At 44.7% G+C, this 26,845-nt stretch overlaps 1 protein-coding gene across 1 annotated transcript in view; it reads left to right on the top strand.

Annotated features, from left to right (window-relative positions):
* Window positions 1-25,360, top strand: part of npr3 (natriuretic peptide receptor 3) — a 28,888-nt gene extending 3,528 nt beyond the window's left edge. The window contains exons 2-8 of the mRNA XM_085910466.1: window positions 8,941-9,063; window positions 9,186-9,361; window positions 15,566-15,701; window positions 16,392-16,486; window positions 16,575-16,692; window positions 16,778-16,862; window positions 23,709-25,360. Coding sequence (XP_085766592.1) covers window positions 8,941-9,063; window positions 9,186-9,361; window positions 15,566-15,701; window positions 16,392-16,486; window positions 16,575-16,692; window positions 16,778-16,862; window positions 23,709-23,820 — 845 coding nt within the window. The 3' untranslated portion in view covers window positions 23,821-25,360. The remainder of the gene's footprint in view (window positions 1-8,940; window positions 9,064-9,185; window positions 9,362-15,565; window positions 15,702-16,391; window positions 16,487-16,574; window positions 16,693-16,777; window positions 16,863-23,708) is intronic.
* The last annotated feature ends 1,485 nt before the right edge of the window (window positions 25,361-26,845 follow it).

Consider the following 26,845-nt stretch of genomic DNA (forward strand, 5'->3'; position numbering starts at 1 on the left):
TAAGAGAAATCTACGATGTATATATGTATTAAAATAAAATAGTTCATACGATATAATAACAACATTGGTTAATTCGACAAAGTCGTACAACATAATTTGTTTTGAATGCCTGTTTTTGTGACAATTACAGTTTTTTTTCCAAATTTAAGACATAGATGTTTTTTACTGGTGCAAAAAAATGAGCCGTGCATGGACATCACCTTGTTCAATGAACAAAACCAACACAATGCATGAACTCACAACAAATTACATACCTGTATCAGTGTGACTTCCACTGTTGCCTTTGCGAGATCAGTTCAGATATGCGTCATCACGAATTTACAGGTTTAATCAGGTGTGTTCCGACCTCCGCAGTGGAAGATCTGCCGAACCCCTGAGACCGACTCGCCGAACCCCTAGGGTTCAATCGAACCCAGGTTAAGAATCACTTACCGTATTGGCCTGAATATAAGACGACCCTGATTATAAGATGACCGCCTTTTTTTCAAGACTCACGTTTGAAAATAGACTTTGTGAACACCAAATTAAATTTTTATGCAGAAAATACATCTGAAATAAATGATTATAACAATTTATTTGAGAGAAAAAGCATGTTATTTTGACGCATACAAATCATGCAAAAACTGTCTATCATATCTTAATATCAGAACATTCAAATATGTAAACTAAAGTGCAATCACATTTGCAAATGAATGGCTTCTGGTTTTTGAAATGTATCATATTTTTCAAACTAAAGGTTGCGTTTTTTTTTCATAGTTTGGGTGGGGGGCGACTTATACTCAGGAGCGACTTATATGTGAAATTCTTCACAAATTTTCAAAAATCCACAATGTAGTGAAACCGCAATAAACGAACTGCGAGCAAGGGATTACTGTAATTAGGAACTGCAACTGACAGCAGCGCGGCGCATACGCGACGGTCTTTACATAAAGGACAAAGGATTCGATCACGGGATTTAATGACTTGGAGTGACAGAGATTGTTTGATAAAATTGCTGTTTATAATTATATGGGCCTGTGGAATAATTTGAACTGCATCTGCCGTCAGCGGCGCGACGCACACCTTTATGCGCATTGTTGACATAAAGGACGATCAATGGATTTAATGATTTGGAGTGACACAGATGGTTTGATAATATTGTTGCTTATATAATAGTTATTTGAGATATAATTTAGTATCTTTATATGGGCCTGTGGAATAATTAGAACTGCAGCCGATGTCAGCGGCGCGGTGCACACCCGTCATTGTTGACATAAAGGACGATCGATGGATTTTATGATTTGGAGTGACACAGATGGTTTGATAAAGATGTTATTTATGTTATAGTTATTTGGATAACTGTCAATGTTACGTCAGGCCCGTTCTCAGCTCTTCGTTTGTGTTTATGTCATACCGTATCGTTTAGCCTGCTGTTGCTCGTTCATGTCTGTTCTTAGTGTTGGATTTTGTTGAATACATTTCCTCCAAAATGCGACTTGTACCCCAGCGCAAATTATATATGTTTCTTTTTTCACTTTATTGTGCATTTTATGGCTAATGCGACGTATATTCTGGAGCGACTTTTAGTCCGTAAAATACAATAAATAAACTTACTGTTTCTGTTGGGGAGCCTGAGGACTGTATAGGGGGTTGGCTTGGATGGTTATGCTCTTTTTGCCCCCGGGTGTCAATCAGAACACAGGAGGGAAGATGTGGTTCAGTTTTGATTGCTTGTCTGAATTATTGGCAAAAAAGTACCACTGTGGCTCATAGGGGCATAATGGCAAACTGGCAAAAGGGTATAGGCACACATTTGGTCGTAAGGATGTGAGAGCAGGTGTGTGTAGTGTCCATGGGTGAGTGTTTGGGTGTGTGAATGTGATTCTTGTGTGTGTTGTGAGTTAAAGGCGGACGCATTGAGTGAAAGGCAGCAGATATTACCAACTTGTTTTCAATAAAAACCTGAAAAACACACTTTAAAGATTTCCATCTTTAGGAGTTAGGTTCCTTTTCTATTATTTTCTTTTTTTAAGTTCTCACTTGCGTTGTGTGCAAAGAAAATTGCCAATGACGACTCACACAGTCGCACCAAGAAGTAATGAGAGTGTGAGCACATTGCAGTCGTATGTATGTCGTATGTGACAGCGTGCATTAATATATTAGTCTGACTTTTTGTGGGGGGGTTTTAGCAAGTGTAGAAAATTAGACCAGGTTCTCCCCTCCCCAAGCAAAGTTAGCCGGTCAAGTATAAAGTGACATTTATATTTTGTTATTAAGGTTTGAAAAAGAGATGCATCGGTAAGTTCCAGTCTAAAGATAATTTTCAAATCCAAACAAATTTTTCACTTCAAATTAGTCTTGAAGGAAGACTTATGCACTTGCCCAGCCTTCTCTGCCAACGCTTCTCTTGGAAGGATTGTTCTGGGGTCCACTGCAGCTCTTAGCCTATGTGGCCCACTTGATGTTATCTATGTTTACAAAACGCTTTTGATCCGTTTGTTCTTAAGCTTGGGAGGAAAACAAATAACACATGGGGCCACTTCTGATGAGTAGGGGAAGTTTCTCCTGAACGGCAATGTATTTCTCAGCCAGGATCAGTCAGGTTCTGTGCATTATGTGCATTATGAGTTGGTGCGTTGTCATAGTGTGGTCACGAGGTCAAGGAAATTTTGAACGTGTTTGCAATCATTAAAAGTGTTTACGAATGTCAGGTGAATATCTTTGCCACTGTTTACAACGTTCAACGAATGCTGACAAAAAACATTCGCAATGTGCACAAACCTTCGCTGCTCAGTGACATACGGGCTTCATCAATTTTCTCAAATCATCTTCCAGTCTTCAATACAGATAGTTTTGTAAACTACTTGCGAACCCGTCCACTGAGCATGGTGACCTTCACAATAATGTGAGATGGCTTAAGAGGAATGCGCTCAAGTGAGTATGTGAACTACAGGAGGAGATTGTGATACAAAGGCATGAGTTTGAAAAGAAACAAATAATTTTTCTCATACAATATCGACAACCTGAATGCTTTCATTTTCATTTCATTTTTGCTAAAACTGAAGGACAAATTTTCAACCACACTTTATGATTTTGCCAAACTGGACATATAGACTCGACTTATTGTCGAACTAATTTTACTCAGGTTGCTAATATGTACATGTAAACCCTGGATAAATGATTTACTTGAAAGAATTCAGTTAAATTAAAGTAGTATGCATTACAGTTATTCTGAATAAAAAGCTCATTTTGGGGTAGTGACTAATCCAAGTTTTTTTCCCTCATTTACCAATACTAAAATTAAATTTCAAATCTCTCTTGTTACTCTGTAGCAAGCATATCGCCGCGGTTCGTTCGAAAACTTCTTACGTATAAATATGGTCAAATATTTTTTTTCACAAATCAATACCACCTTGTGTGTAATTTTTACGTAACTGTAGGCAATTTAAAGTAGTGACATTGGACAAGCTCACAAGAGAGAGGGCACAGAGGGCACAAAGATGCCAAAGTTGAAAAAGGAGAAAAGGTTGCAAAGAGTGGAGTTCCTGGAGGGTAGGCCACTCAATGCGCGCCTTTGTCAGACACCCTTGAGCACGGAGATTTAATGACGTAGGTAAGCTGTTGTTTCATTAATAACCACTTCATACACAGGGTAGGTTGGCTCATTGTTTTTCATACTTGGCTTTATTACCATTGCCAGTAAAGGTGGTTGACTGCAACTGCTTATAGTGTCATAAAGTACACTTATCTCTGCAATATGGCTGTTACTTGTATGTAGAAGCACACGGGTTTCAGACAGTACCTTTTAGTGAGATTTAAAGTGTAACTTCAGTTTGATTACTTGAGTGCTGGACTCAAAAAATGCAATAAATGGTCACTTTTCTAAACTGAGCTTACTTTAGTGCAACTCTGGTAATGCAATGTGTACTTAAACTGCAACAAGGAAAATGAGACTTCAAAGTGGTTTGTTTATGTTCTAGGGTTTACATGCACTTATCAAACTGAGTTAAATGAGTAGTAGAACTAGTCTACTTATCCCGTTTTGGTCAAATCAGTAATTGGCAAATGATAGCCATTATTTGGAAATTTTGAGGCAACGACTTACCTGAGTTTTTTAAGTAGGGTTTACAGTGTTGAAAATAGTAGCACTTCTTAACGATTGGTTCTGGTTGACACATGACATTCCTTGGTCAATTTATTAACTGGCTGCTTCCTCACATTTTAGAAGTAAAACAGAATAATTCATGCAAAAATTCCCATTGAACACTGGAATTTAATTATATAGTTGCCAATTTTTGTTGTTGTCTTAAGCTTCCTAATTACAGTTGTATTAACAATCACTTAAATGGGCTCCAGCACACCTGCACTCCTCGGGAGCATAAGTGGTTAGAATTATGGGTGGAAGGGTAAAAGTAAGGTATGTTGCAAACACAGTGTCCCATTCCCTTCTGATGTCAAAAGTCCAAAACCTGCACTGCAATTTACTTTGTATTTGAAATCTTTGTCTTTTAAGAGAACTCTCTTGGGCTTATGCAAAGGTGAATCCAGTAGTTTACTTTCATGGTAAACTCTAAACATTGCATGGTACTGCCTAGAAGGGCAAAGACATCAATATCATTCTGCACATACAGTAACGATAAACAGGAAATGCATCAGTGAACTTACCCAGCAGTCATTCGGTCAACACTAACTGAGACGGAATAATTTAAATAGGTTTGCACCCCTTAAATGTCTTTTCTGTACCCTGCTCGTAAGGAATCCAGCAACACACTGTACATCCTTGTTTTGGGATGAACAATATTACAAATCGGTACAACTGTCCTTTATATCAAGAAACTCTTGTGTTACAAGTTCTTAGCCAACAGGAAACTTGAACATTCTCATTCACAGTCAATTAATTACACTCTGACAGTTTAACTAACTAGTACTAGTGCTCCAGTGAAAAACTAGTATTAGTGCTCCAGTAGAAAATAATCAAAAAGTTCTGAATTATTGCTAGTTGCTAGAAATGGCCCACAAAATAGTTTCCACAGCATACACGGGGCGAGCAGTGTGTGGAGAGCTCAGAGTAATTAAAGGTGCTGTAGTGCTGGCAGGACTGAGGTGAAGTTTGTCCCACTGACTCAAGGCATATTTCAGGAGGCGTGTTTAAGTGACAGAATTGTGAGGAACGTTCCAGCCAGAGTCTGAATCTTCCTTATTAATGCAGAGGGTGTGAGTATTGATCTATCTGTATATCTATAAGTCTGTCTGTGTGTCTCTTATTTATTTATTTATTTATTTATTTATTTATTTATTTATTTATTTATTTATGTTTATCTATCCATCCATCCATCCATCCATCCATCCATCCATCCATCCATCCATCCATCCATCATCTGTACCGCTTGTCCCCACGGGGGTCATGGGCGTGCTGGAGCCTATCCCAGCAGTCATCAGGCAGTAGGCGGGGCACACAGAGACAAACAACCATTAGCACTCGCACTTACACTTAGGGACAATTTGGAGTGCTCAATAAGCCTACCAAACATGTTTTTGGGATGTGGGAGGAAACCGGAGTGCCCGGAGAAAACCCACGCGGGCCCGGGGAGAACAAAGGAAGGGCCGGGGGTGCAATCGAACCCACACCCTCCTAACTGTGAGGCCTGTCGTGCTAACCAGTGCGTACCATATTTATTTATTTATTTATTTTTTTATTTTTTTTATTTATTTATTCATTCATTCATTTATTTGGCACAACAAAGAAAAGGTTTATACTCCCAAAATATATTTACATTTCATATTTTATGAAAATATGTTTGTCACTTAAAAGTCATAATTAAATGTTTTGCCACTGTTTTATGCATAACAAAGGTCTAATTGATTCTGTGACTTAGGTTTACTTTGACATTTATGCAGTTGCAATACAAAGGTCTGCAAAAACAAGCTGATTTGATTTCAATATAGCTGTTAATACTTCAGATCATCCATTGATTTTCTGAACTACTTCTCCTAACTAAGGACGAGGGTGTGCTAGAGCTTATTCCAAGTGACTTTGGGCAGGAAGCAGGGGACCCTAACCCTAAATTGATTGGCAGTCAATCACAAGGCACACATAGACCAGTACAATCGATTGGCTTACCATGCATGTTTTTGGAATGTGGTAGGAAACCCGAGTACCCGGAGGAAACCATGCCGCCTATTTTAGATCAAAGATGGCCAAACCCGGTCCTTCCTGTTTTACATCTCTCCCTCGTCCAACACACGTGATTCAAATGATCAGGTCCCCTTCAGAGCTTACTGATTTCATTCAGTTGTGTTGGACGAGGGAGGCATGTAAAACAGGAAGGACCTCGAAGACCGGAGCTGGACATTGCTGTTTTAGATCCTGCCTACTTTATAGTTGTGCACTCCCGCTCAACTCAGGAAAAATGTTTAAGTGTTGACAATACACCTATGGTTTTGTGCGATGATAAAACTTTGCATTAGCGACCAACTTGAGAAGAGTTGAGAAATAGGCTGCCACAATTTATTTTGGGAGAAACTTCTAAGCATCTCTGAAGATGAATTGTCCTGTCTCAGGGACATTTTGTGGAGGATGGCTTCATCAACTTGAGCTTTCACGCGCGCTAAATATATATATTTTCATTTTTTTGAGGCGCCGTCGGCAGTTGGCCATCTTAGAACAGAGGACTGCTCTGTTGCGCTGTGCAGTAGTCGTTGGTAAGTTGGATGATTTCCTCAATTAAATACTCGTGAGCTACTGAATTATTGAAGGATTTACATACAAATTTGTTTATTACAAACCTTAGTAACGGGGGCATAATTCATATTGAATCCTTAATTGCATTAAAAAATGCCGCATAATTGTTAGTGTCAGTTACAATGTACATCTCTGACATTTACAAACAAAACGGGGTCAAGTTCTCGGTGTGACCCTGTTAATCCGTAAGGAGACCAATCCTAACATTACCTGCCAAGAACAGTCCAACCAATTGCGGTCTTGTGAGAGGTAAAAGGACGGACGGACGGACGGACGGACGGACGGATGGATGGATGGATAAATGAATGGATGGATTGACAGACAGATAGATAGATAGATAGATAGATAGATAGATAGATAGATAGATAGATAGATAGATAGATAGATAGATAGATAGATAGATAGATAGATAGATAGATAGATAGATAGATAGATAGATAGATAGATAGATAGATAGATAGATAGATAGATAGATAGATAGATAGATAGATAGATAGATAGATAGATAGATAGATAGATAGATAGATGGATGGATGGATGACATTGCATTTTCATGTTTCACATTGCTTATAAGTTACAAGATTTTCACTCGCACTCACACCTAGGGGCAATTTGGAGTGCTCAATCGGCCTAGCAAGCATGTTTTTTGGGGATGTGGGAGGAAACCGGAATGCCCGGAGAAAACCCACGCGGGCACAGGGAGAACATGCAAACACCACACAGGGAGGCCCGCACCCTCCTAACTGTAAGACAGACTAGCCAGTGCGCCACGAGCCTCCCTTACAGTAACTAATACAATAAAATAATTTAATCAATAAAATCTGGAAAAGCAGGCTTAAAAACTTTAAAAGAGATTTAAATGCCTTTACACTAATACGATAAAATAATTCAAACAATGAAATCAGCAAAAGTAAGCCTAAAAAACTTTAAAAGATTTAAATGACGTTAAAGACCCTGCATTTCCAAAATGATTTGTGAGTCTGAATGTTTCAGAGTCTGGGAGCTTTCAGTAAAAAGGCTCTATCACCCTTAGTAGTCGTAGTCATAGTCGCGGTAGTAGTAGTAGTAGTAGTAGTAGTAGTAGTAGTAGTAGTAGTAGTAGTAGTAGTAGTAGTTGTTGTTGTTGTTGTTGTAGTAGTAGTAGTTGTAGTAGTAGTTAATGAAAACAAATAAAATGACAATGATGACTGAGCAGGAGATTGACAGGCGGATCATTGCAGCTTCTGCTGTGATGCGGACTCCGTACCGGTCTGTCATGGTGAAGAAGGAGCTGAGCCGAAAGGCAAAGCCCTTGATTTACTGATCGGTCAATGTTCCGACCCTCACCTATGGTCATGAGCTGTGAGTCGTGACGGAAAGAACAAGATCCCGGATACAAGTGGTTGAAATGAATTTCCTCTGCAGGGCGTCCCGGCTCTCCCTTAGAGATAAGGTGAGAAGCTTGGGCATCCGGGAGGGTCTCTGAATCAAGCCACTGCTCCTCCGCGTTGAGGAGATCCAGATGAGGTGGCTTGGGCATCTTATAAAGATGCCTCCTGGACACCTCCCTTGGTGAGGTGTTCCAGGCATGTCCCATTGGAAGGAAGCCCTAGGAACGACCCTGGATACGCTGGAGAGACTGTCTCTCAGCTGGCTTGGGAACGCCTTGGGATCCCCCAGGATGAGCTGGACAGCACAGGGAAGTCTGGTCTTCCTTGCTTAAATTGCTGCCTTCACAACCTGACCTTGGATAAGCAGAAGAGAATAAATGAATGAATATTTATATTAGAATCATACATTTTAATAGACCTTTTCTGAACCCCAAACGATTAATAACAAAGACAAGTTGCCAAGAAAAAAGCACTTTAGTGGATACAGTAGATAAATGTATACAAGTCCATACGTCAGGCTTACAACTTGCTGGAAATGCACACGCAGAGGTCAGGGTGGAGCCCAGAGACGCTCTTTTAGAATGAGGGGAAAACTACTGCTTTATTTCTGCGGTGACTGACGTCCATATACAGTAATGTGTTTTATTACTTACTAGTAACAAGCAAAAACGACGTCAGCTTTCGTCATGATGTCTGTGTGTGTCACCCTTTCAATCAGGATATTTGAATGCACGTGTAATTGTCAATTCACGCCTGTAAGGTTATTCTGAATGTTTCAGAAACCTAAATTTTGACCTTAACCCGAATATTGACTGCATGTAAACGTAGTCTTTGTCTATTGTCTTGCAGTGGTAATCTTGTGTATGGACGCCAGAAAAATTCGAGAAATTATGCTTGCTGCACACAAGCATCGATTGACCAATGGAACTCACATGTTCTTCAATATTGAACTCTTCAATGCATCCTTCTATGGTAAAGCCTATATAACAACATAGTGTTTAACTAGTGTACATAATTCATTTTTGAGACCATGTTTCTGGGATATTTAACATACATCCCCATGATTTTGTGCATGTTATGAACGTGTGTTTCAGGCAATGGGTCATGGAGGAGTGGAGACAAATTTGACAATGAAGCAAAGCAAGCCTTTGCATATTTGAACACGGTGACACTGCTTCGAACAGTCAAACCAGAGTTTGAAAACTTCTCAATGGAAATTAAAAAGGCCGGTGAAAGTATGGGACTGAACAACTGCCAAGACTGTGGAAGTGTAAGTATATCTACATATAAGTTAAAAAAACAAAGTTGTTATGGACTGTACAGTATATCAATTGTATAGTATTAGTATTTGCTGATATGTATGCTTTGCTACGCTTTTCCCTTCTCCTTCTCGCCTGTTGGCCTGCAATTAGTATTCGAGCTTTTGACCTTTTAAGTGCACAGTCAAAATCAGGTTAGTGTTCCCATTTCTGATGTAGTGCATCCATTTAAAAAACAAAATATCTGGAAAAACCGTCAGTTGTCACCTTATTGTGGTGGAGGGGTTTGCGTGCCCCAATGATCCTAGGAGCCATGTTGTCTGGGGCTTCATGCCCCTGGTAGCGTCACCCAAAGCAAAAGGGTCCTAGGTGAGGGGTCAGACAAAGCACGGCTCACAAAACCCCTTATGACAATAAAGAAAATTGGACTTAGTTTTCCCTTGCCCAGACGTAGGTCCACAGGGCCCCCCTCTGGAGCCAGGCCCGGAGGTGGGGCTGCAGAAGCTGGATCTTGGGACAAGGAATGTCACCTCTCTGGCTAGAAAGGAGCCCGAGCTGGTGTGCGAGGCAGAAAAGTTCCTACTAGACATAGTCGGATTTGCCTCCACACACAGTTTGGGTTCCGGCACAAGCCCTCTCGAGAGGGGCTGGACTCTCTTCCACTCTGGAGTTGCCCACGGTGAGAAGCGTCGAGCAGGGGTGGGTATCAAAGTCAAAGTCCGCTTTATTGTCAATTTCTTCACATGCCAGGCACACAAAGAGATCGAAATTACGTTTCCCACCATCCCACGGTGACTAGACAGTACACAACACTCACATCAAACAGCACAAAGAGTAAAAACGAACAGACAAGAGCAACAAATAAGTAATAAGCAAATAACCCAAATAATAAACAATAAATAAATAAATAAATAAATAGACAAATAAGAGCAGCAAAATGGAGCAAGCGCGCTAATAGCAGACAGCCAGATCATAGCGCAAAAGAACAGGACGTCATGTAGCAGAGGGTGGAGGGGGGAGGGAATTCAGGATCCGGACAGCTTGGAGCACGAAGCTGTCCCTGAGTCTGGTGGTGCAGGAGCGCAGGCATCTGTATCTCTTCCTAGAGGGCAGAAGTACAAACAAAGAGTGAGCGGGGTGACTCTCATCACACACAATCGCAGCCGCTTTGCGGGTGAGACGGGAGGGGTAAACTTCCTTCAGGGAGGGAAATGGAGCCCCGATGATTTTACTCGCAGTGGTCACTATGCGCTGCAGGGCCTTCATGTTGTACTCAGAGCAGCCACCACCCCACACAGCGATGCAGCTGGAGAGGACGCTCTCAATGGTGCCACGGTAGAAACGGTCATGACGGCGGGAGGAGCACTTGCCCGCCTGAGTTCCCGCAGAAAGTACAGGCGGCGCTGGGCCTTCTCCGCCAGCGACGCAGTGTTGGTGGTCCAGGAGAGGTCCTCACTGATGTGCACCCCCAGGAATCTGGTGCTACTCACTCTCTCCACCACAGCTCCGTCGACGGTCAGCGGCAGGTGGTGGGCGTGACCCTTCCGGAAGTCAATGATAATCTCCTTGGTCTTGTTGACGTTCAGCAGAAGGTTGTTGTCCCTGCACCAAGCGGGCAAAAGGTCGACCTCCGATCTGTAGTGAGTCTCGTCGCCACCGGTGATCAGACCCACCACAGTCGTGTCGTCTGCATATTTCAGCACGCGGGTGCTGCCGTAGGTCGCAGTGCAGTCATGCGTCAGCAGGGTGAAAAGCAGCGGACTGAGCACGCAGCCTTGAGGGGCCCCCGTGCTCAGCGTGATGCTGCCGGAGACACTGTCGCCCACACGCACTACTTGAGGCCTCTGACAGAGGAAGTCCAGTAGCCAGTTGCAAAGGGAGGTACTGAGGCCCAGCTTGACAAGTTTGCAAATGAGACGCTGTGGAACAATGGTGTTGAATGCAGAACTGAAGTCCACAAACAGCAATCTCACATACGAGTCCCTGTTCTCCAGGTGGGTGAGGGCAGAGTGGAGGGCAGAGCAGATGGCATCCTCAGAGGACCGATTGGGTCGGAAGGCAAACTGGAAGGGGTCCACGGTGGGGGGAAGAACAGATCTGACGTGCGCCAAGACAAGCCTCTCAAAGCACTTCATGACGATGGGGGTCAGTGCCACAGGGCGGTAGTAATTGAAGCAGGAGGGAGCAGGATTTTTCGGCACAGGTATGATGGTGGCAGCCTTGAAGCAAGACGGGACGACGGCCTGCCGCAGGGAAATGTTAAAGATGTCCGTGAAGACATCCATCAGCTCCTCAGCGCAGTCCTTCAGCGCCCATCCCGGGATGTTGTCCGGGCCCGCCACCTTACGGGTGTTGATAGCAGCAAGCGTCCTCCTCACGCTAACGGCAGAGAGGCACAGAGGCTGCTCGTCCGGATGGGGAGGGGTCTCTCTCCAGGGGTCCGTCCATCCATCTTATTCCGCTTATCCGGCGTCGGGTCGCTGAGGCAGCAGCTTTAGGAGGGACTCCCAGACTTCCCTCTCCCCAGCCACTTCATCCAGCTCATCCCGGGGGATCCCAAGGGGTTCCCAGGCCAGCCGAGAGACATAGTCTCTCCAGCGCATCCTGGGTCGTCCCCGGGGTCTCCTCCCCAGGGAGGCGTCCAGGGGGCATCCTCATGAGATGCCCGAGCCACCTCATCTGGCTCCACTCAACGTGGAGGAGCAGCAGCTCTACTCCGAGTCTCTCCCGGATGACCGAGCTTCTCACCCTATCTCTAAGGGAGAGCCCGGACACCCTGCGGAGGAAACTTATTTTGGCCGCTTGTATTCTGGATCTCGTTCTTTCGGTCACAACCCATAGCTCGTGACCATAGGTGAGGGTAGGAGCGTAGATCGACCGGTAAATCGAGAGTTTTGCCATTTGGCTCAGCTCTCTCTTCACCACGACGGACCGGTACAGAGTCCGCATTACGGCCGACGCTGCACCTGTCGATCTCGCGCTCCATCCTGCCCTCACTCGTGAACAAGACCCCAAGATACTTGAACTCCTCCACTTGGGGCAGGATCTCATCCTCGATCCGGAGAGGGCATTCCACCCTTTTCCGACCGAGGACCATGGACTCAGATTTGGAGGTGCTGACCCTCATCCCGACCGCTTCACACTCGGCTGCGAACCGCTCCAGTGCTGGAGATCACGGCCTGAAGAAGCCAACAGCACCACGTCATCTGCAAAAAGTAGTGACGCGATGCTGAGGTCCCCAAACCGGCCCCCCTCAACGGCTCGGCTGTGCCTAGAAATTCTGTCCATAAAAATTATGAACAGAATCGGTGACAAAGGGCAGCCTTGGCGGAGTCCAACCTTCACTGGGAACGAATCCGACTTACTGCCGGAAATGCGGACCAAACTCTGGCATCGGTGACACAGGGACCGAACCGCCCTTATCAGTTGGCTCGGCACCCCGTACTCCCAAAGCACCCTCCACAGAACCTCCCGAGGGACACGGTCGAACGCCTTCTCCAAGTCCACAAAACACGTGGACTGGTTGGGCGAACTCCCATGCACCCTCGAGGATCCTGCCGAGGGTGTAGAGCTGGTCCACTGTTCCACGGCCAGGACGAAAGCCACACTGCTCCGCCTGAATCCGAGGCTCGACCTCCCGATGGATCCTCCTCTCCAGCACCACTGAATAGTCCTTACCAGGGAGGCTGAGGAGTGTAATTCCCCTGTAATTGGAACACACCCTCCTGTACCCCTTCTTAAAGAAGGGAACCACCACCCCAGTCTGCCAATCCAGAGGCACCGTCCCCGATGTCCACGCAATGCTGTAAAGGCGTGTCAGCCATGAAAGCCCCACAACATCCAGAGCCTTTAAGAACTCCGGGCGGATCTCATCCACCCCCGGGGCCCTGCCACTGAGGAGTTTTTTAACTACCTCAGTGACTTCGACCTCCGAGATTGGAGAGTCCGCCTCAGAGTCTCCAGGTCCTGCTTCCACAATGGAAGGCGTGTCGGTGGAATTGAGGAGGTCTTTGAAGTATTCTCCCCACCGACTCACTACGTCCCGAGTCGAGGTCAGCAGCACGCCATCTCCACTGTAAACAGTGTTGACGGTGCACTGCTTCCCCTTCCTGAGACGCCGGATGGTGGACCAGAATTTCCTCGAAACCGTCCGGAAGTCGTTCTCCATGGCCTCGCCAAACTCCTTTCACGCCCGGGTTTTTTCCTCAGCAACCGCCAAAGCCGCATTCTGCTTGGCCATCCAGTACCTGTCGGCTGCCTCCAGAGTCCCACAGACCAAAACAACCAGATAGAACTCCTTCTTCAGCTTGATGGCATCCCTTACCGCCGGTGTCCACCAGCGGGTTTGGGGATTGCCGCCACGACAGGCACTGACCACCTTCCGGCCACAGCTCCGGTCGGCTGCCTCAACAATGGAGGCATGGAACATGGTCCACTCAGACTCAATGTCCCCTGCCTCCTCCGGGACGTGAGAAAAGCTCTGCCGGAGGTGGGAGTTGAAGCCCTTCCTGATAGGGGATTCTGCCAGACATTCCCAGCAGACCCTCACAGTACGTTTGGGCCTGCCAGGTCGGACCGGCATCTTCCCCCACCATCTGAGCCAACCCACCACCAGGTGGTGATCAGTTGACAGCTCCACCCTCTCTCCACCCGAGTGTCCTAGACATGCGGCCGCAAGTCCAATGACACGACTACAAAGTCAATCAACGAACTGCGGCCTAGGGTGTCCTGGTGCCAAGTGCACACATGGACACCCTTATGCTTGAACATGGTGTTCATTATAGAAAATCTGTGACGAGCACAGAAGTCCAACAATAGAACACCGCTCGGGTTCAGATCAGGTGGGCCGTTCCTCCCAATCACGCCCTTCCAGGTCTCACTGTCATTGCCCACGTGAGCATTGAAGTCACCCAGTAGAACGATGGAGTCCCCAGAAGGAGCGCTCTCCAGCACTTCCTCCAGGGACTCTAAGAAGGGTGGGTACTCTGAGCTGCCGTTCGGTGCATAGACACAAACAACAGTCAGGACCCGTCCCCCCACCCGAAGGCGGAGGGAGGCTACCCTCTCGCTCACCGGGGTCAACCTCAATGTTCAGGCGCCCAGCCGGGGGGCAATAAGTATGCCAACACCTGCTCGACGCCTCTCACCGTGGGCAACTCCAGAGTGGAAGAGAGTCCAGCCCGTCTCGAGAGGGCTTGTACCAGAGCCCAAACTATGTGTGGAGGCAAGTCCGACTATGTCTAATCGGAACTTTTCTGCCTCACACACCGGCTCGGGCTCCTTTCCAGCCAGAGAGGTGACATTCCATGTCCCTAGAGCCAGCCTCTGCCGCCGGGGATCGGACCGCCAAGGTCCCCGCCTTTGGCCGCCGCCCAGCTCACTTTGCACCCGACCCCTTTGGCCCCTCCTACAGGGCATCCTTCCCATGGTGAGCCCATGGGAAGGGGGACCCACGTTTTCTTTTCGGGCTATGCCCGGCCGGTTCCCATGGGAGAATATATTTATGTTGCGCCACAATAATTCACAGCGAGCTGGTGATAGAAAAGCCAAAGCATGTAAAATGTTACGACGTATGAACAATTCAGCTCACATAAAGCCCCTTAGAATGCGACATGTTCTCAAATGTTGGTAACTGCTGAAAGGAAATAGACGTGACAGGGCACTGTGGTTAGAGAGAGGTGGATCATTTCTCCTAAGTCAGCCATGGAGAGGCTGATCCATGTGATACTATGTTGAAGTCGTCATAAGTGGAGCTGTCCATGTAAATTTTTGGTGCCAATTGACAGTTGTTTTTGCACATTTTAACCTGTATCTATTATCTGTTATCTGTACAATGATTTCCAATGGAGAAATTGTGATCACTTCCTTCTGTGATGTCATCAACCAAGGCATGGAGGGAAGGGGCGTGTGGCCCTATTCCTCTTTAAAAGCTGTGTCTTTATCCTAGAAATACTGTATGTTCAGGACCTTGGCACTCGCAGAAAAAATGGAGATGGTCCCTGAGAACTCAACATGGTTTCTACTTACTCAGCAAGAAAATAAGAGGCTTCATGTAATCTCTGATATAACATTTGCACTACCTCTATAACCTATAAATTTAGTGGCCTCAATGGTATATTTGTGTCCTCGTGGACCCTACTGGCAAACCAAACAATAAATGAGAAATACAATATTTAAATATGTTATTTTGCGTTCTTCCTACTCTACCATTTTAGGTCAACATGTATGTTGAGGGATTCCATGATGCCTTGCTGCTTTATGCTCTTGCTTTGAATGAAGCCAAGAAAAGTGGATACAATAAGAAAAATGGATCACAAATCACATCACAAATGTGGAATAGAACCTTTGAAGGTAAAATGTACTTACATGACAAAGTTGCTTTAAGTTTTCATTTCATTGTCTGTAATGAGCTAGACACACACAAAAAAAACAAACAAAAAAAAAGAACAAAATACACACAAAAAAAAACAATAAAAGCTAAGCTAAAAATGTAAGGTAAATTTCATGTCAGAATTAGTGCTGGAATCAGAGGTGTCAAATCTTGGCCTACTAGACAGTAAAAACCCTGCTTCAATTTGGCTTCATCCACAGGTTCTGTCAAACTGTGGCAGGGTTTCAACTTTCAGGATCTGGATTTGAAACCTCTGGCTGGTATGAAGTGATTTGAAGTAACTCCAGCTAATATGGATCTTTGCAGTCATGACACACAAGTTTAAATAATTGTTCATGTGCAAGGGTTGAATCTTGTAATTTTGTTGAAGATGCTGCTTTATCTGTTGGTATCATTATCATGAAAGTCTGTTTTTGAGAAACGGAATTTAGTGGCCTCAAACTCAATGAATTTTTTTTTCTTACCATTCCATAATGACATTTCATTAGCATTTGGGGCCTGTACTGATTTTATAAACCATATTCTTGCGAGAAAAGCTATCAAATTCCTTGAGAATTTTACAGAAAATGATTTAGAGATCAGCTGCAATATCTCTAAATATGAATAGCCATCAACCTCAGATGGAGATTGCTTTTGATTGTGGTGCACAGGAATCGCTGGCCAGGTGTCCATAGATGTCAATGGTGACAGAAACGGAGATTTCTCATTAATGGCAATGACCAATGTTAATGCAGGAACATATGAGGTAAAATGCAAAATCAACTGACATCAAAAAAATTTCACATTTGAAATCTTTTATGTATCACTGTAAAATGTTCATTTTATCATTACAGGTTGTTGCTAATTACTTTGGTGTGAATGGAAGCTTTGAGCTGCTGCCCACTTTCAACTATGACCACTTCACTCTGCAAGGATTACAGATAACACATACGGAGATATCAGACACATCATGTAAAGAATCACTACCACAGTGCAATGTTTTTGTCAACTTATATGTATATTATGTGCTGTGTTCAATTATTGTTCTTATAACCAGGTGGACTTGGAGTGTCAGCTTTGACTGGAGTCATAGTGGGAGCTGTTCTGGGAACTGCGATGCTTACAGCATTCTATTTTTTCAGGTAAATACTGGTAAAAATGTAGTGATGCTTCATCAAATGTGCTGGGGTCGTGACAAAAATGTTAAATAACCATCATGTAGCAATCATCATTTAGCAAATGAAGCTATGTAAATAATCAGCAAAATGGAGCAAAACGGTGTTTGTTGATAACAGGTTAAAACAAAACAGCAAATATATGTGTGTACCTTAAAAGAACAACTAAAACACATTGAGCTCTGTATTTGTCGAAGGTGTAGCTGTGCTTCAGCAAAACAATTGGTGCATCTTAATTATTGTACTGGCACAAGCTTCATTTTGACTGTATGGGAATTGAGTACAGTAACCTGTACCATGGTGGGCGTTCTAGCATACTGAGGGTGTTCCTATGACAAGTGCCAGTGTGCACCTGACATTTTGGTGGAAAGGAGACGAAACTTCACACCTGCTAGAACCATATCTAACTATTGTCGGAAGTACTGTAACACAAGTTTGGTGACTTTGATCATACTAGCACTGGCAGACAGATTCTCCTCTCTTCACATTATATTCTTGATTAAACTTTTAAAATCACCCCCTTGGCCAAGGCACAGCTATGAAGGTTTGGAGGTGGTCAAACAGAAGGCGCAGAGGCAAGAATCATCTGTGTGTCATATTCTCATGCCAAATGAAAGTGATTTAAGTGCTTCTGTCATCACTTCTGTCAGGCCGGCAATTGCCAGTCAAAGAAAACAAAAAAGTAAATGGTAAAGCGCGATCAAGATGGCGGCGCGTGCACACGCAGCGGCCTCTCTCTGTCCCAACCGATCGGTGTTTTGTTCATTTAATAAGTGTTTGTCTGACAGTTTTACGTGTTAGTCTGATCTTACCACGTCGTGCTACAAGTACAGCAGGCAGGTTCTAGTCGACATCGGCAAAAGCGAGTTTTGCGACGTTCTGAACTTTGAAACAGAGACATTAAAGGCACTCTGACTACTCCGGCCTGAAACAACGCCGGACTCGTCTGCTACTCCTTCCCCGGATAGAAAGCGTCGGAAGCATTGTGCGAGGAGGCAGAGGAGAGGCAAGCGTGGAGGCGTCCGGGCCAGGCTAGCGGCGAACCCTACTCGCCCGGCCGTGCCTTCCATTCTTCTGGCGAACGTTCGGTCGCTGGACAACAAAATGGATTACATTCGACTGCTGAGATCTACGAACCGGACAGTGAGTAACTGCTGTGTGTTCATGTTCACTGAGACTTGGTTGAATGTCAACATTCCGGACTCTGCTGTGCAACTGGAGCAGCTAGCGTGCTATCGAGCGGACCGGGCCATTGTAAAAGGGGGAAAATCACGTGGAGGAGGAATCTGTGTGTACATCCGTGACGAATGGTGCCGGGACTCTGTAGTTGTACGCAGACACTGCTTGCCACTGGCGGAGTTTGTGATCATTAAGCGCCGTCCTTTTTACCTGCCAAGGGAATTTACTGCGATTCTGCTTGTCGCTCTCTACATCCCGCCTTCCAACGTTGGAAGCGACAGGATCACGGCCCTTAGTGAACTGTACCAGGCTGTCAGTGATCAGCAGACAGCGCACCCTGACGGTTTCACCATCTTCGCTGGGGATTTTAATCATGCTGACCTGAAGTCTGTCTTTCCAAAGCTTCACCAGCATGTTAATTTTCCAACACGTGGTGACAGCTTCCTGGACCTGGTCTACACTGCACATAAAGGAGCTTTCAAGGCCACCCCCCACATTGGACTTTCTGACCACATCACTGTTATGCTTATGCCAGCGTACAGACAAAGAGTGAGAGCTTCCAGGCCGGTTCGCAAGCGGGTAAGAGTGTGGCCTGAGGAAGCCTCTGATGCTCTTCGAGAATGCTTTGGCACTACAGACTGGGAAATGTTTAAGCAGGCAATCACTTGCAACAATCAGACGGACATTGAGGAGTATACTGACTCTGTGACCTCTTACATCGCGAAGTGCATTGATGATGTGACCCTCACAAAATCCATCGCCACTCGGGCTAACTGGAAGCCATGGGCTGCTGAGGGCCAGAGACAAAGCCTACAGGGCTGGGGATTAAGCGGGCGTGAGATCGGCTAGGGCGAACCTGTCCCGGGGCATCAAGGAACTGAAAAAGGCATTCTCTTCCAAGATTACCGCCCACTTCAAAGACAGCAGGGATGCTCGGAGCCTGTGGCAAGGCATTCAGACCATCACGGACTACAAGCCCGCGCCGCAGAGCTGTGAGGGCGACGTCCCTCTGCTCAACGAACTGAACCGCTTCTTTGCTGAACAGCACTTCCCCACTGAAGACCCCTCCCCCTCTGAACGAGCAGCCCCTGTGCCTCTTTGCCGTTAGCGTGAGGAGGACGCTTGCCGCTATCAACACCCGTAAGGGGGCGGGCTTAGACAACATCCCGGGTCAAGCGCTGAAGGACTGCGCTGAGGAGCTGATGGATGTCTTCACAAACATCTTTACCATTTCCCTGCAGCAGGCCATCGTCCCGTCATGTTTCAAGGCTGCCACCACCATACCTGTGCCGAAAAATCCTGCTCCTTCCTGCGTCAATGACTACCGCCCTGTGGCACTGACACCCATCGTCATAAAGTGCTTTGAGCAGCTTGTCATATCGCATGTCAGATCTGTTCTTCCCCCCACCATAGACCCCTTCCAGTTTGCGTACCGAGCCAATCGGTCCTCTGAGGATGCCGCCTGCTTTGCCCTCCACTCTGTACTCACCCACCTGGAGAACAGAGACTCGTATGTGAGATTGCTGTTTGTGGACTTCAGTTCTGCATTCAACACCATTGCTCCTCATCTGCAAACTCAACAAGCTGGGCCTCAGTACCTACCTTTGCAACTGGCTACTGGACTTCCTCTGTCAGAGGCCTCAGGTAGTACGTGTTGGTGACAATGTCTCCGGCAGCATCACGCTGAGCACGGGGGCCCCTCAAGGCTGCGTGCTCAGTCCGCTGCTCTTCACCCTGCTGACGCATGACTGCACTGCAACCTACAGCAGCAACCGCGTGCTGAAATATGCCAACGACATGACTGTGGTGGGTCTCATCACCAGGGGCGACGAGACTCAATACAGGTTGGAGATCGACCTTCTGGCCACATGGACAACCTCTTGCTGAACGTCAGCAAGACCAAGGAGATTGTTGTTGACTTCCGGAAGGGTCACACCCAACATTATCGACGGTGCTGTAGTGGAGAGAGTGAGCAGTACCAGATTCCTGGGGGTGCACATCAGTGAGGACCTCTCCTGGACCACCAACGCTGCGTCACTGGCGAAGAAAGCTCAGAGCGCCGCCTGTACTTTCTGGGGAAACTCAGGTGAGCAAGTGCTCCTCCTGCCATCATGACCAAATTCTACTGAGGCACCATTGAAAGCGTCCTCTCCAGTTGTATCGCTGTGTGGGGTGGTGGCTGCACTGAATACAACATGAAGGCTCTGCAGCGCATAGTGAACACAGCTAGTAAGATCATTGGGGCTTCACTCCCCTCCCTGAAGGACATTTACACCTCCTGTCTCACCCGCAAGGCGACCGCAATTGTGTGATGTGAGTCACCCCGCTCACTCTTTGTTTGATCTTGTCCCCTCTGGGAAGAGGTACAGATGCCTGCGCTCCCGCACCACCAGACTCACCAACAGCTTCATACTCCAAGCTGTCAGGATCCTGAATTCTCTCCCCCCTCGGCTGCATAACGTCCTGTTCTTTTGCGCTATATTCTGGCTGTCTGCTGTATGCACGCTTGCTCCAATTTGCTCCTCTTATTTGTCTATTTATTTATTTATTGTTTATTTATTGGGTTATTTGCTGATTACTTATTCATCGCTCTTGTCTATTCGTTTTTACTCTTTGTGCTATTTGCTTGTATGTGTTGTGTAATGTGTCTAGTCACCGTGGGACGGTCGGAAACGTAATTTCGATCTCTTTGTGTGTCTTAACGTGAAGAAATTGACAATAAAGCAGACTTTGACTTTTACTTATTAAATGTTGTGCACTAAACATCAGTATATCTTCCTAGATCATATGGTGGAGCACATACACTTGCATACATTTTACGTAGCCTACACCTATTTGCCAATGTATTGAACTGCTAAGTACAGTCGGAGCACACTGGTCCCAAATATTTTACTTTAAAGTTTTGCTTATTTAAAGCTGCACTTAGGATTTTGCATGTCGGATTTTCACCCAAAATATCTTTACAATAGCTTTTTCATTTGACCATTTATGACTCACATATTTGATAAATAGCAGATTAACTCTTTGGCTGTTCACAATGGGTATTCTTGCAAGTGACTGACATTTTACATCAGGAGTCATATTATGTTTGAGCTTTTCCTTCCACCAGCTGTTTATTAATATGGCACAACATAAAATATAGTGTCTGAGTGAGAATAGCTTGAAGTTAACTGCAAGTAAAATAATTTAAATTTACATGAGTTTTAAGTTGTGTTAAAGTCCCAATGATCATCGTCACACACATTGGGGTGTGGTGATATTTGTCCTCTGCATTGACCCTGGCCGGGTCATACCAAAGACTATAAAAATGGAACCCATTGCCTCCCTGCTTGGCACTCAGCATTAAGGGTTGGAATTGGGGGGTTAGATCACCAAATGATTCCTGAGCGCGGCACCGCTGCTGCTCACTGCTCCCCTCTCCCCCAGGGGATGGATCAAAATCACATGGGGATGGGTTAAATGCAGAGGACAAATTTTACTACACCCAGATGTATGTGTGACGACGATCATTGGGGACTTTGACCCATCCCCATGTGATTTTGATCCCTTAATGCTGAGTGCCAAGCAGGGAGGCAATGGGTTCCATTTTATAGTCTTTGGTATGACCCGGCCGGGGTTTGAACCCATAACCTTCCAGTCTCAGGCGGACACTCTACTACTAGGCCACTGAGCTTGTTTGCCTCATGTACATTTTAAACAGGAGTTATAAGTAATGCAAAGTTGTCTCATTAAAACTTAAAACAAGTTAATTTTGCTCTTGTCATTTACAATATCTTTCAGAAAGTAATAGTTTGTCACGTCTTCAGGTTCATAACATCAACAGTATTAACATGGCCACTTTGTACCTTGCTTTAGTAATATTTACTTTTGACCCACAGCCCCGCGTGAAGAATTGCTGTTGTGTGTTGAGCATGTTTAGTCTGATAGTGTCTCTTTAGGTTGAAATCTTTAAATAAGGCAACTGTCTCTTTGCAAATTAGACAAACACAATTGACTTGATTTTCAGTGAAGAAGTATTGTAATTCCCATTTCTCTTGAAAACGATGGCCCTCAATGTCAACTTTCCTCGTTTCCTTTGCAGTCGCCATGGCAGAAATGAGCGGAGAGGGGTGGTGCTGCCACCTTTTGGTAATAGGAGGAATTATAGTTTCATGAATTTTTTTATTCAGTTTGACAGTGCAGGCGGGCCATAAATAATACTTTATAAGACCGAAGCTCGATGCAATTAGAAGAGTGGTTAACCTTGCCAAGCAATGCAAAGTGTCCACTTCTAGAAATACCACATTACGCTAACCCTGGGGACGTAGTGCATAGCAAAACCAAAGCAAACCACAGTTGCGCATGGGTCACCTGTTGCATTGAGATCCAGTACGCATTATTAAAGTTTTTTAAACCCTCCTCAATACGTTTACGCTACATAAACCTTTCCTATTCCCTTAATAACCATTCCAACACAGTTCTGTGGATGGGTTTTATCTTTACAGTAAATAAAAGAACAAATACGTGATATTGTCACATGTCCCGACTTCTTCTGCACTGGTTGGTGCTTCTCCACTCACGCGTGGCCAGCTGCCGCCTCCTGCCCTTGAACTCAGGCACGTCCGCAGTGACACATATTGAGGAACGTCCCGCGCTATCAGTGCTCATGGCCGCTGTCCTGACCCCTGGATGGCAGTGCTTTTTTCCTACGTGCATGGCAGCCAGCCGCGCACTCTGCGCTTGTCCTCAGTGAAACACATTGCTCAGAGGCATGCCCCGCGCTATGAGGGCTCATTGCCGCTGTCCCGACTCCTTCTGCATTGCGGTGTGGTGCATTATTCCTTTGTGCACGGCTGTGTCATACACACACGAAACCCAAATGAATGACTAAAACGTCAAAAAAAAAATCTAAGAGTAATTCATAGCCCTACAACGTCTCCTAAATTTCCTGAATGCTCTCATAGGATGATACGTCATCACAACCATTTGACAAGAAAAAACGAGTCGGGCTGCGAGTTGCGCAACTGAGTTTAGATCGACTGAAGCGCCTTTACGCTTTCTTCGCTTCTCCTTTCACGCTTTCTTACTGCTTGTGAATGGGGTTGCCAAATCTCCCCCACACCACCAATTTAAGCCTCATTTACAATGTGTTTAGTGGGTTTTATTTTGGAGTTTAAGAAAAGAAAATCACTCCGGTTTCTTCCCGCATCCCAAAAACATACTTGGTAGGCCGAATGAGCACTCCAAATTGTCCATAGGTATGAGTGCGAGTACAGAAGGTTGTGCGTCTCTTTGTGCCCTGCGATTGGCTGGCAACCAGTTTAGGGTGTTCCCCGCCTACTGCCCGATGACGGCTGGAATAGGCTCCAGCACGCCTGCAACCAGCACGCCTGTAATGGACAAGCGGTACAGATGATGAATAAACTGCCATTCAAATCCGTTCATTGGCTCCAGAATGACTGTTGACAAAATATTTCACAAAACAAACATGCGCTACTTCAGTTCACATTCGTTCAAAATATGAATGAGTTCATGAACTTGTGTTCATTAAATGCATTCAGGCACAACACTGGTCATCCCTAAAAGCAAGTAAGTACAGTTTATGACAATTTAACGGTAGCAAGATGTCTTGTAAAAAGATTTACTATTTCGCAGGAAAAATTACAGGATTACCATAGAGCGTCGAGCACACGGTGAAGAGTCTGCCACCGGGAAGCACCGCCAATTACGGGAGGAGTCCATCAGATCAAACTTGTCAACTGCTTAGTCACCGGCAGCCCCAAAACTGTTGCCGCAAACTTACATCTCTTTGGCAAGAGATCATCACGGCTGTCAGTGAGGAATTGCTTTTAAAAATTAAATGATTTTGTGTTTTTAACCTTTCAGTGTTTCAAATGTTTCACTTAAAATGTATTATAACTCAGGACAACTGTAACTGTCTTAAAGCACCACTTGGATTTTTTTTTTTGCAAGTAACTGTCCATTTTATTCATTTTATTTCAAAAACATTTTTTGTAATGTATACACTGTATACAAAAGGTCGTTATGGCTATAAATAATTGATCAAATACTGTATGGATGTGTGTGTATACATATATATACACAGTAGAGCCTCGGTTTTCGAACGTCCCCGTTCTCAAACAAATTGGTATTCTAACAAAAAATTCTAGATTTTTTTGCTTCGGATGTCGGATGAAATTCGGTTGTCAAACCTCACGAGATGAGCCGAGAGGACCCACAGCATGCCAACTGACTCTGTCATTATTACATTCTCGTTACTCTGAGGATTGCATCAACTCTAATCATGCCTCCAAAGGAAGCAAATGGGGCAGTAAAGCCATACTAAAACACACAGACACTCTTAAAGCAATGCGACAGTGAGCACCCGTCGCGCTGCGGTTGCGCGATTGGACCAAATTAAGCTCCCTGCGCACTGAGTTCCAATTAAATTCTGCAAAGTACATCAGGACTTCAAAAATGTTCTCAATTTTAGCGACTGTTCAGTGCGGTGTAGTTGCGTGGTCGGCGGCGCGCTATGGTTGCGCGATCGGCGGTGTGCTGCAGTTGCGTGATCAGACAAAAATGCGCAAATGAAAATATGCATAAAAAAGGTGGGTTTTTTTGTTGTTGTTGCTTGGAACGGATTATATATGTTTCCATTATTTGTAATGGGAAAACATGATTCGGAATTCGAACGATTCACTTCTCGAACAGCCTTCTGGAACGGATTGTGGTCAAAAACCGAGGCTCCACTGTGTGTGTGTGTGTGTGTGTGTGTGTGTGTGTGTGTGTGTGTGTGTGTGTGTGTGTGTGTGTGTGTGTGTGTGTGTGTGTGTGTGTGTGTGTGTGTGTGTGTGTGTGTGTGTGTGTGTGTGTGTGTGTCACTATACGTAATCCCTCGTTTATCGAGGATAATTGGCTCCAAAAACCACCCGCGATAAGTGAAATTCGCGAAGAACGGTCACTCATCTGTACATTTATCATGTGTCAATAAATGTATATGAAACCATTTAAGTGCATATGTTATGATTAGAATATGAAATAATTATTTGAAACATGTAAATAATACATTAATAGTATAAAAAACGTACAGAAAAAATTGTAAAAATATTGAAAATATAAATATACGTGTGTGCGTGTAACGTGAACAAGAAGTACTGTGCAGGCTAACGAGTTAGCGGAAATATGCTAATTCACGATCGTGCTAACACGCGAAAATGGACCTCTAAAGGCCGCGATAATTCGCGAAGAACGGTCACACTCTCATCTGTACATTTTTCATGTGTCAATAAATGTATATGAAACCATTTAAGTGCATATGTAATGATTAGAACATGAAATAATTGTTTGAAACATGTACCGTAATTTTCGGACTATTAGTCGCTCCGGAGTATAAGTCGCACCACCCATAAAATGCACAATAACGTGAAAAAAAAAAACATATATAAGTCGCTCCGGAGTATAAGTCGCACTTTTGGGGCAAATGTATTTGTCAAAATCCAACACCAAAAACAGACACGAACCAGCAACAACAGGCTAAACGATACGGTATGCTAACGTGACATACACAAACGAGAGGCTGAGAACGGGCCTAACGTAACATTCAGAGTTATTCAAATGATTATTACATAAATAACACGTTTATCAAACCATCTGTGTCACTCCAAATCATAAAATACATCGATCGAGGATCGTGTAAACCAAAGTCCGGCCCGCGGGCCAATTGCGGCCTGTGGTCAAATTTCATCAGGCCCGCAGCCTCTGTGATAAAATCTTTAGTATGTGGCCCGCCGCCATTGTTGACCAGCGCTTTAATACACACGTACCAAAGCTATTTTATATTTATGTCGCAGAAATGTAATCTCGCGCGACCCGGCGTGATTTCACAGCGAGAACATGACTCCAGCTGTCCTGTTATGCGGAGCATGCGCAAGTCAAATGCGGAAATAAACCCGTTGTAAAAAGGGTACGCGCGAACCGGCTGCGTGAACCCTGTGTGAAATGTTCATGAGGCGAAAATAATTTTAAACTCATGTAAATTTAAGGTATTTCATACAGTTTGTTCAATGTCATCGTATTTTATGTATTATAACTCCTGTTTAAAATGTTCATGAGGCGAAAATAATTTTAAACTCATGTAAATTTAAGGTATTTCATACAGTTTGTTCAATGTTATCGGACTCTTCAGATATGAATGAAAGGCAGAATTTGTGTTTTTAGAGTTGTTCACATCTGCCTGAGTGGCTTATATTTGTTTTTTTTGTCATTTAAAAAATAAAGACAATTGGGAGAATGAAATTTGTTTTATAACAGTGTTTATTTGGATGAAATTGTAGTTTAAAAAAATGTCCGAAAAAACTACTGGCCCCCAGGCCCCTTCACTTTATCAAATCTGGCCCTCCTTGCAAAAAGTTTGGACACCCCTGGTGTAAACAATGCCGCGTACGCGCGCCGTCGGACTCGTGATTTGCATGTCTAATTATTCCACAGACCCATATAACGATATATAAAGTATATTTCAAATAACTATCATATAACAACAAAATTACCAAACCACCTGTCACTCCAAATCATAAAATACATCGATCATCGATCGTGTAAACAATGCCGCGTACGCGCGCCGTCGGACTCGTGATTTGCATGTCTGGCGTGATGTGTGCGCATGCTGTCCATCACAAGCAGAGCTTGCATCCTAAATTGCATTGCTGCCCCTACAAAAAAACAGCGCTTTCTCCTCCCAGTTGTTGCGTCACGGCCAATGGTGAAATTTAAATCACCCTCGTTCAGTTTAG

Source organism: Syngnathus leptorhynchus, chromosome 4 (genome assembly GCF_054491065.1).
Source record: "Syngnathus leptorhynchus isolate UIUO chromosome 4, UIUO_Slep, whole genome shotgun sequence".
In the NCBI taxonomy this organism is placed as follows: Eukaryota; Metazoa; Chordata; class Actinopteri; order Syngnathiformes; family Syngnathidae; genus Syngnathus; species Syngnathus leptorhynchus.